At 62.3% G+C, this 10,980-nt stretch overlaps 1 protein-coding gene across 1 annotated transcript in view; it reads left to right on the plus strand.

The window, feature by feature from the left end:
- Nucleotides 1–8,729: 8,729 nt before the first annotated feature.
- The window catches only part of DMPK (DM1 protein kinase), an 8,154-nt gene continuing 5,903 nt past the window's right edge, over nt 8,730–10,980 (plus strand). The window contains exons 1-2 of the mRNA XM_032798023.2: nt 8,730–8,822; nt 10,337–10,420. Coding sequence (XP_032653914.1) covers nt 10,352–10,420 — 69 coding nt within the window. The 5' untranslated portion in view covers nt 8,730–8,822; nt 10,337–10,351. The remainder of the gene's footprint in view (nt 8,823–10,336; nt 10,421–10,980) is intronic.

Consider the following 10,980-nt stretch of genomic DNA (forward strand, 5'->3'; position numbering starts at 1 on the left):
GCACTAGTGGGGGTGGGAGCTGGGGGGTGCTGTGGTGCACTGGTGGGGGTGGACGGGGAACTGGGAGGCGGCAGTGGTGCACTGGTGGGGAGCTGGGGGCACTATGGTGCACTGGTGGGGTGGAAGGGGAGCTGGGGGCACTGTGGTGCACTGGTGGGGTTGAAGGGGAGCTGGGGGCACTGGGTGCACTGGTGGGGGTGGGGGGAGCTGGGGGCGCAGTGGTACACTGTGGGAGCTGGGGCACTGTGGGGCACTGGCAGGGGTGAAGGGGGAGCTGGGGGCGCTGTGGTGCACTGGTGGGGGTGGAGGGGAGCGTGGGGCACTGTGGTGCACTGGTAGGGGTGAAGGGAGCTGGGGGCGCTGTGGCTGCACTTCGGTGGGGGTGGAGGGGGAGCTGGGGGGCACTGTGGTGCACTGGTGGAAGTGGAGAGGGAGCTGGAGGGTGCTGTGGTGCACTGGCGGGGAGCTGGGGGGCGCTGTGGTGCACTGGGTGGGGGTGGAGGGGGAGCTGGGGGGCACTGTGGTGCACTGGTGGAGGTGGAGAGGGAGCTGGAGGGCGCTGTGGTGCACTGGTGAGGAGCTGGGGGGGCACTGTGGTGCACTGGCAGGGAGCTGGGGGGTGCTGTGGTGCACTGGTGGGGGTAGAGGGGGAGCTGGGGGGGTGCTGTGGTGCACTGGTGGGGAGCTGGAGGCACTGTGGTGCACTGGTAGGGGTGAAGGGGGAGCTGGGGGGCGCTTTGGTGCACTGATGGGGAGCTGGGGAGGCACTGTGCTGTGGTGCACTGGTAGGGGTGAAGGGGGAGCTGGGGGGCGCTGTGGTGTACTGGTGGGGAGCTGGGGGGTGCTGTGGTGCACTGGTGCAGGTGGAGGGGGAGCTGGGGGGGCGCTGTGGTACATTAGTGGGGGCAGGGAGCAGGGAGTGGAGGGGGAGCTGGAGGGGCACTGTAGTGCATTGGTGGGGAGCTGGGGGGGTGCTGTGGTGCACTTGTGGGGAACTGCGCGGGGCACCGTAGTGCACTGGTGGGGGCAGGGAGCAGGGCGGGGTGTAGCCCCGCCAGGCCGTAGTTTGTGTATGGAAAGTTTCAGGCACAGGAATTTCCGTTCCAGGCACAAGCCCCGCCACGGCCCGGCTGGAATCTGAGAATCGCAGCGAGCCCAGATTCCCAACCCTGCCACGGCCTGAAATAGGACTGGAGGAAGGGGCGGGGGGATCCTGTCAGCGCTGCAAGGCCTCCCGCGAAGCTGCCTCCTCCCCCACCGAGGAGACGGGGGGAGGGTCTGAAGTGTCCAAAAATAGACCCACGTCTTCACTAAAGTGTTGCTGGCCACTGCTCTCCTCTCAGTGCCAGGCCTTGGTGGGGGGCAGCACTCGGCGCGCAGGGCAGGGCCTCTGCCCCTCCTGGTTCTGTGCAGCACCTGGTGTGCTGGGGCCCTGATCCCTGCCAGGGTTCAGGGTGATATTCATAATTCCTCTTCCTGGCCCTCCCCCTTCATTGCCACCAGCGGGAGAGTGGGGCACAGGGAGGGGCTGTCACAGAACAGAGAATAGAACCCAGGAGTCCTGGCTCCCAGCCCCCCTGCTCTAACCACTAGACCCTACTCCCATCCCAGAGCTGGGGAGAGAACCCAGGAGTCCTGGCTCCCAGTCCCCTCTTCTAACCACTGGATTTGTTAGGTGTCTCTAAAGCGAGCGGGTCGGACCCAGCCCTCTCCTGGCTCTGCTCCATTTTTCCATGAGGTTTTTTTCATCATCTCGCTAGGAAGCCGTGGCCTGTGGAGCATTTGGGGCGTGGCAGGGACAGGGGCGTTTGGGGCACTGTGAGGACGGAGGGGCGTGTGGGGTATGACAGGGACATGGGTATTCAGGGCATTGTGGGGGTGCAGGGGCCTTTGGGGTGCTGCGGGGGTGGAGGGGCGTGTGGGGTGTGGCAGGGATAGGGGCCTTTGGGGTGCTGCGGGGGTGGAGGGGTGTGGCAGGGGCATTCTGGGCACTACTGGGGTGGAGGGGCGTGCGGGGCGTGGCAGGGACAGGGGCCTTTGGGGCACTGCAGGGGTGGAGGGAGTGAGTAGTGTGGCAGGGACAGGGGCCTTCAGGGCGCTGCGGGGGTGGAGGGGTGTGTGGGGCATGGCAGGGACAGGGGCATTCGGGGCCCTGCGGGGGTGGAGGGCGTGCGGGGTGTGGCAGGGTCTTTGGGGCTCTGTGGGGGTGGAGGGGTGTGTGGGGCGTGGCAGGGGCCTTTGGGGCGCTGCGGGGGTGGAGGGGCGTGTGGGGCGTGGCAGGGGCCTTCGGGGCGCTTCGGGGGTGGAGGGGCATTTGGGGCATGGCAGGGACAGGGACCTTCAGGGCGCTGCGAGGGTGGAGGGCGTGTGGGGCGTGGCAAAGAGGGGTTATTTGGGGAGCCCAGGGAGGGGGCTGCTGCATTGCCATCAGCCAGGAGAGGGATATGGGCTCGGGGGACGCAGAGGGGGTGGCCGGAGGAGTAGGTGCTGGCTCAGTCAGCCTGAGCTATGGGGGTTTTAGTGGGGCTCTGAGCTCGCTGGGTTCTGCTCTGGCCCGGATTCCTGCCCACGCGGGGCAGTGCCCCAGATGGAGACGGCTCCTGGCTTGTCTGTCCCGTGGTGCCAGGCGTGGCCAGGCTGCCAGACCCTCCCCATTCCACTTCCCCAAACAACCTCCCCCCCGCCTGCCGCGGTGTTTACACTCCCTGATATTAATAGACTGTCACGACCTGCCCCCGCCTGCTGCCCAGCCACAGGGGACGGATTTAGCTCTGGATCTCGCCTGGCTGCATCTCCCCACCCGCCGGTCCCCGCCCCAGGTCAGACCTCGGGCTATTTTGTCCAAAGAATGGTCTGGCAGCGAAGGCGGGCGGCCTAGTGCCGGCTTGAGGGCACCTTGGCCCCCTGACCTTGCTTCCTGCGTGGCAGGAAGAGGGGACTGGGGCTCAGGATGTCTAGTGGTTAGAGCATGGGGGAGAGGAGAGTCCGGACTCCTGGGTTCTCGTCCCAGCTGTGGACAGGGAGCACCGGCAAGCATTAGCAGAGAGCGATTGTTACCACCCCCAAAGCTTGTTCGGAGCGTGCCGTGCCCCCCCCGCCCGCCCGGGGTTGAGAGCATCCGTAAGCATGGCACCCGCTATCCCCTGCCCCACCAAGCCCAGGCCTGAGGTGATTGAACTAGCAGCGTAGGGGCCTGCACCTTCCCAGGGGCGAATGGCCCCCAGCATCCAGCCAGTCAACCCCCCCAGCACCCTCTGACCCTCCCCCCACTTAGCCCAGGCTGGCCCCTTTGCTCGCACACATGATGGGAGTAAGGAGTCATGGACCCTCCCTGCCCAGTGCAGGCTTGTGGGTGGAGACATGGGTGATATGCCCCGTCCATGCACGGGACCCTGCCCCTTTGCCGTGGCCTCTTCCCTGCCTCTCTCTATTCCCCTCTCCACCCCCCCTCCCATCATTTAGCTTCATCCATCGCCTGTTGGCCCCTGATAAATCTCTCCCCCTGCTGGCTCCGGGTGGGGGGCTCCGATGGGGGGCTGGGACACAGCTCCTGTCCTTGCCTTTCAGCGCTTGCCCTGCCCGCATCTTTCCCCATCTAGGGTTAAAGGAGCCGATATGCCCCAGGCTGATTAGCCGCTCCCCGGGCCACAGCTAAGGTCTGGGTGTCGGGGGCTCGGCCTCAAGCAATGGGTCATTATTTGCCATAGTCCCGGCCAAGGGAACAGGCTGGTTCCTGCCCCCCGATTGCTTGCAGAGAGGTGGGGTACGGGGGAGACCCTACTGACTCCAGTAAGACACTGGCCTGCATCGCTTGCCTGGTAGCCATTCTCCATGCAGGAGTTTGTGGTCCCATGCGGGAGCTGGGGCAACACTCCCGTACTCTTCCCCCTCCAGCAGGATCCGCGGGATGTGACCCTGCCCACCCTCAAGCTAAAGGAGCAACTGCAGCAGCCAGCAGCAGTAGTTGGCCATTATCCTCTTAGTAAAGCAGCCGCTCCAGGAGCTACTGGCTGCACAGGGGCGTTAGCGCCTCACCCGTGTTTCGATGCGGCACCAACAGGTGCCCGGAGAGACTGGCGGAGATGGGGGAGCTCCCAGCAGCTCAGGAGGAAGGGGACCAGTCCCAGACACAGAGCGTTTTACCGCGGCTAAACGTCTGGGAACAAAGAACGGGGGCCGTGCTCCAGGATGGGGGGAACCATCGGCAGAACATGGGCGCCCAGTGCGGCGCTGGGGACGAACAGGCTAACACACCTGCAGGGGCGTCTTGTGGAGGAGCAAAGAGGTGATTTTCCCTCTGGACTGGGCCCTGGTGCGACCGCTGCGGTGCTCCTGGGTCCAGCTCCAGCACCCACAATTCAAGGATGTTGATAAATTGCTGAGGGGTCAGAGAGGAGCCAGCTGAATGATCAAAGCATTAGAAAACCTGCCTCAGAGTGAGAGACCCCAGGAGCTAAAGCCCATGATGATGAGCCAGGGGATGGGAGGTCTGGTCCCTGCTCCCCCTGATGGTGGGCAAGGGACTTTGTGTGTGTGGTGGCTGCTTGGCTTCCTCTCCGGGCCTGGTGCCCTCCCCTCGTACTGACGGAGCGTAACGCACCGTCCCCTCTTCAATGAGCAGACAGATCCGACCCCTCTCCTTACAGGCTCTTTTGAGAATAGGGGCCAAAAGCTGGTGCTTCCTAATAATCTTTTCTCACCTCAATTCCCTTTGCCCTGCCACCAACAGGCAGCCACCTCTGGGGTGGGATGCAGCAGCTGTTAAAAGAGCTGCTTGTCAGTGATGCAGTGCAGAAGTGGAGGAGGCAGAGCTAACAAACAGCAGAAGTTCAAGGAGACGATAGATTTTGTCCAGGACTATCGTTAGCCTGTTCGAAATGTCAAGGGCTCAGTTTTCCATCCAGAAGATGATGAGCCCAGCCACACGCTGGGCTGTTGGATCAGTGCTGCGAGGTCCCACTGCAGTCGGCGTCCTCCTGGATGTCTCCTGCCCCAATCGCACCCTGCGGGGCCACAGGTGAGACACGACGGGACAACACAGAGGTTCTACGTCCTGGGCTGGCAGGGACGGGCCCCACCACAGACGTGGGAAGCAGAGGCCCGGAGAGCCGGGGTGACTGGTGTAAGTTCGGTCGGGATCTCCCGGGACCCCCTTGCAGCCCAGCTCTGGGGCAGCAGGGTCGAGGACAGAAGCAGGTGCGGGTAGACTGACCCCAGTGGCTCGGCTTGGATAAAAACACCAGGGCTCCCCATCATCCTCATGCTTCAGCTAGGAGCTGCTCACCGGCAGGGTCAGGAAGGCCACTGCCCCCATGGCATAGCACCGCACAGCCTGCAGGGGAATGCATGTGTGAGACCTTCGCTTGGCCGCTGCTGGAGATGGGATGGAGCCCTGTGTGGCCAGAGGCAGGATGTCGGCCAAGACAGAGCTCCAGGTTGATTCGTGTGTGTTTGGAAGCAGGATACCAGAGTCGATGGAGTCCCAGGTAGATCCGATATGGCTGGAAGTGGGATATGGGCCGAGACAGAGCCTCGGGCAGATCTGATGTAACTGGAGGCAGGATACTGGAGTGAATGGAGCCACGGGCAGATACGATGTGGCTGGAAGTGGGATATGGGCCGAGATGGAGCCCTGGGAAGATCCGGTGTGGCCGGAGGTGGGATACTGGAGTGAATGGAGCCCTGGGCAGATCCAGTGTGGCCGGAGGCGGGATACTGGAGTCCACGGAGCCTTGGGCAGATACGGTGTGGCTGGAAGTGGGATATGGGCCGAGATGGAGCCCTAGGAAGTTCTGGTGTGGCCGGAAGCAGGATACTGGAGTCCATGGAACCCCTGGCAGATCCGGTGTGGCCGGAGCCAGGATACTGGAGTCCATGGGACCCCGGGCAGATCTGGTGTGGCCAGAGGCGGGATACTGGAGTCCATGGAACCCCGGGCAGATCCGGTGTGGTCGGAGGCAGGATACTGGCGTGAATGGAGCCTCGGGCAGATCCAGTGTGGCTGGAGGCAGGATACTGGAGTCCATGGAGCCCTGGGTAGATCCGGTGTGGCTGGAGGCAGGATCCTGGAGTCCCTGGAGCCCCAGGCAGATCTGGTGTGGCCGGAGGCGGGATACTGGAGTGAATGGAGCCCTGGGCAGATCCGATGTGGCTGGAGGCAAGATACTGGAGTCCATGGAACCCCGGGCAGATCCAGTGTGGCTGGAGGCAGGATACTGGAGTGAATGGAGCCCCGGGCAGATCCGGTGTGGCTGGAGGCAAGATACTGGAGTCCGTGGAGCCCTGGGTAGATCTGGTGTGGCTGGAGGCGGGATCCTGGAGTCCATGGAACCCCGGGCAGATCCAGTGTGGCTGGAGGCAGGATACTGGAGTCCATGGAGCCCTGGGTAGATCCGGTGTGGCCGGAGGTGGGATATTGTCCGAGAAGGAGCCCCAGGCAGATCCGGTGTGGCTGGAGGCAGGACACTGGAGTGCATGGAGCTCTGGGTAGATCCAGTGTTATTACTGCTCCCAGTTCAGTGCCATGTCCAGCCCTGCGTCCACACTAGGGACAAAGGGGCTTTTTTGAACACACAGTAAAAATCTTTGCATGGAGAAGGGCAGCTTGTAATTTCCCCACGCGTTAGCTGCTCCAGGCTCCCCTCCCAGGATAGGCATACCTTGTCCCTTGAGCCCAGAATTCGAGCTCAGGGTCCAAACTAAACTACCTTCCATCTATGCACAAACGATGCTAACCCAGGACCCGGATCCAGCCTCCCAGGACCCTCCAGGGCAGAGTGTCCAAGCCTGAGTCAAGCCAGGACCCAGGGTTCAAATCCTGTTGCACTGGACTTGTGCGCTGGGAGTCCACCAAAAGTATCCCACAATCCCACAGGTGGCCTGTCTCTGGGCAGTCAAGTTTTCCTACCCTGCATCACAGAGAGTTAGAGGGGCCCCATTTTGGGAGGACGCTAGGAAGTCTGGGATATCGGTGGTGGGGCTTGGGCCCGTCTATTGCAGTGTAGATGCTGCAGCCCCAGGATGGGCCCTGGGTTCGACACTTCCTAACCAGGGGTTACCAACGGGTGTTGATGCTCAAGGCCTAGGGTAGCAAACCCGACGTCTGCTGACTCCAGTTCCAGTAGCCCAGGGCTGCCACTGCAGTGTAGACAGACCCCGCCGTGTTTCCCGCAGCTGGCTAATGTGTGTGAACCAAACTGCCTTGTCCGCACTCGGGTGTTAGCGAACATGGGGTAAAACCGCCTGTTGTCTCTGGCTGCCTGGGCCCCAGGCCCCTGGTGGTGTCACTGACCCTGGTGAAAAATGACTAGGAACCCCTCCCGCGGCAGAATGGCTGGGGAACGGTGTGTGGATAGGAATCGCCGGCTAGGGCCTGGGACCAACAGCCGATGCACTTCGGAGCCCCGCTCCCCTGGGCCTGGGGGCTGCCTGCACCGCGTCTAGATGGCACCGCGGCCCATGGCGCTACCCTGCCCCGACAGCCCGGATTTCACTCCCGAGCGTGCACTCAGAGCCCTGGTGGCGTGTCCAGCTCGTGCTGGGATAGACCCATGCTGTGGCTTTTCCCTGGAGGCAGCCAGCAGAGGCCGTTCTGGATGGAAGGGACAGGGCTGCTTTCCAGGTAAAAATTACCTTTGCTTTGCCTTCCCTAGGATTTCATGTGGTGCTAACTAGTCGGGCAAAGAAACCCACATTTATTTTTTTTTTTTGCTGTGACTTGACACGTTCTCAGGGTTGCGCCATCTTCTCCGTCATGCCTCGTGCTAAACTGCTGCGCAGCATTGTGGCCTGAGCATTTAACACAGCTGCTGCGCCCCGCCCCAGAGGTGGCTGCATGGCAGTTGAATTTGTCCGGAGCGCTTGGGGCTCTGGCAGGGCAGGAGACCCTGGAGAAAGGAAAGCACTCGATGCAGGCGGGTATTGAGAAGGCTGGGGCTGGCGCTGAGAGAGGAGCATGCGAAAGACTTTACCCCACAGCACCCAAGCCCGGCCTGCATTCAGTACCAAGCAATCAGCTGCCGGAGACTGAGGGGCCTGAGAGGGGAACCTCAGGGGGGACCAGCCCCAGAAGGGGTGTGCATGGGTGGGGGATCCCTGGGAGTGCCAGGGCCCCATTCTACCCTCCCTCACAGGGCTGGCTGTGGGGGGGATGAGGGCTGTGTGGGGAATGGGGAGGTGCAGAACTGATGGCTGTGGGGGGCGGGTGAGGGGGGCACCGGGGGGGCCAATGGCTTCCTGGCAGTGTGACCCCCGAGCCGCAGTAGGGAGCAGGGCGGATTGACCTGGGAGTGTCATTTGGTTTTACTGGCGCTGTCTGCATGGGGGATGCGAGAGCAGGGGGTGACTTTAGGTGAGGGACGATACCTGAGCCTCTAACCTGAGCGGGGCGGGGGTAGCCCGAGGCGACACCTTTGCCCGGGAAACTGGACAAAGGGAGACGGGGAGAGAAGGGGGGCGAGCCTGCTGGAGGGGGTTTGGTTTCAGTTTTGGGCTGGCTGGGCAGCGGCAGGAACCCCAAGTCTGGGGTCTGAGATCTTTGCCCCCCGAGGGACCTGGCTGGGGGTCCTGCTGGGGACTGTGTTCCTGTCGTCTAATAAACCTTGTTTTACTGGCTGGCTGAGAGTCCCGGTGAATCGCAGGAAGTGGGGGGTGCAGGGCCCTGACTCCCCCACACTCCGTGACACCCCCCCAATAGCTTTATTGACCCGCGTCCCTCCTGTCCCCCTCCAGCCGAACCAGTGACCGCCCGGCTCAAGGAGCTGCAGCTGCAGCGAGACGACTTTGAGATCCTGAAGGTGATCGGGCGCGGCGCATTCAGCGAGGTGAGAAGGGGCTACGTGCCGGGAAGCCTTGCCAGCAGCTGGGGTGGCCGCAGGGCAGCCGGCATGCCAGGCAGCTGGGTCCCCTGGGATCCCAGCGCTGACCTTGTGCATGGGGGGAGTGGTCGCAGCTGCCATGTGTCCGGCTGTGTCAACACAGCCCCTGCCCCAGGCCCCCTGCTACGAGCCCCCGGCGGGGTGCAGGCAGCTGCAGGAGAGCTGCCGTTGGCCATTCACTGGCCAGCCCTAAGGAGCCAGAAAAAACGGTTTTGTATCAAGCTGAAAATGCAATTTTTGGTGACTTGCAAAGTTAAAAAAAAAATCGTTCTGGGCCGAAGAAAATGTTTTGGTTTTTTCAGAGTTTTTTTGAAGTTTAAAAACCAAAATGAAAGAAAAGGAGAATGGCGCACGTAAAGTCGCTTCTGAGGGAAACGCTTGGTCTTGGAAATGATGGAAGGAAACCTTTTGATTCCCTTTTTTTCCTGGAATTTTTGGTTTTAGTGTCTCCTCCCCCCCCCCACTCAGCCCCGCCCCGCCACCTGAAACTCTTCGGCTACACAAATGCACAGTGTGTCCTGGGGTTGTCCAATCTGCATTATTTCACAGAAAAAATGGTTCAGGGTGGAAAAGTTTGTCCAGCTCTAACTGTCAGTAATACGCAACAGGGAAGAGTAATTCACTCAGTGTACAGTCAACCTGTGGAACTCACTGCTGGGGGATATTGTGAAAGTCAAAAGTACTAGTGGGTTCAGAGGAATGCGAGACGTTCCTGGAGGACAGGCCCATCAATTAGCCAAGACGGGCAGGGACGCCGCCCCATGCTCCAGGTGTCCCTAAGCCACTGACTGCCGGGTGGTGGGACTGGATGACAGGGGATGGATCATTTGGTAATTGCCCTGTTCTGGTCATTCCCCGGCATCTTGCAGTGGCCACTTTCAGGGTCAGGATACTGGGCTAGCTGGCCCATTGGCCTGCCCAATCCAGGGAGGAAGGTCTGGCCACGACATCAGGGCGAGTCCTTCCCGCTAAGGATGCGGGTTCAATCCCCGGGTGTGCTGGGTTGGAGAGGCACCCAGTACTGCAGAACCTAGCAGTGTCAGGTCTCTGCCCTACAGCTTGGGCAGTGTGGGGTGAAAAGCCTCTGCCCTACAGCTTGGGCAGCGTGGGGTGGTCAGTGCCTCTCTGGCCAATTGGTAAGCGGGAGTCCCATTTCCCACCAGTGACCCACTTCACAACCTTCCCCCCAGAGCTGTCAGGTTCTGCCCTGCTCGCTCCCTGCCCCCAGGGAGGTGGCACTGCAGCCTTCAACCCCTGCTCTGCACCCCCACCCTACCCTGGATTCCTAGAGGGGCATTATTCCGGCTCTGTGACCGGCCCATCCCAGGCTGCGGATGCTGGCGCTGGGGTAGGGTGGGCTCTGTTCCTGCTGGGAGCTGCACCAAGACAGCCAGCCTGCCCCCTCCCGCTGGGGTGCCTCTGTGCCAGCCACGGGCCACGTCCCCCTCCCGCCCCGACAGGTGGCGGTGGTGAAGATGAAGAGGACGTCGCAGGTGTACGCCATGAAGATCATGAACAAGTGGGACATGCTGAAGCGGGGCGAGGTGAGTCGGAGGTGCGAGGTGCTGGGGGGTGCTGGGTGCCGGGGGCTGATCCCAAACAGGCCTTGAGCTTCCCTGAAGGTCTGGATGCCCCCTTTCCAGTGCCTCTCCCTGGTGCCCACCAGGTTGGAACGTTACCACTGCCCCTACCTGCCCCCCAAGGCATGGCTCAGACACCCACACCCACCCATGGCATGCCCCATTCCTGCCCCCACCATGGCACAGCCCAGCTGCCACCCCCACCCCTGGTATGCCCTGTCTGTGCCCACCCCTGCCACAGCTCAGCTGCCACACACCACCCATGGTGTGCCCCATCTCTGCCCCCCACCACAGCATGGCCCAGTTGTCATCTCCCACCCATGGCAGCCCCATCCCTGCCCCACAGCATGACCCAGCTGTCATCCCCCACCCATGGCAGCCCCATCCCTGCCCCACGGCATGACCCAGCTGTCATCCCCCCCCCATGGCAGCACCATCCCTGCCCCACGGCATGACCCAGCTGTCATCCCCCACCCATGGCAGCCCCATCCCTGCCCCACGGCATGACCCAGCTGTCATCCCCC

Source organism: Chelonoidis abingdonii, chromosome 11 (genome assembly GCF_003597395.2).
Source record: "Chelonoidis abingdonii isolate Lonesome George chromosome 11, CheloAbing_2.0, whole genome shotgun sequence".
NCBI lineage: Eukaryota > Metazoa > Chordata > Testudines > Testudinidae > Chelonoidis > Chelonoidis abingdonii.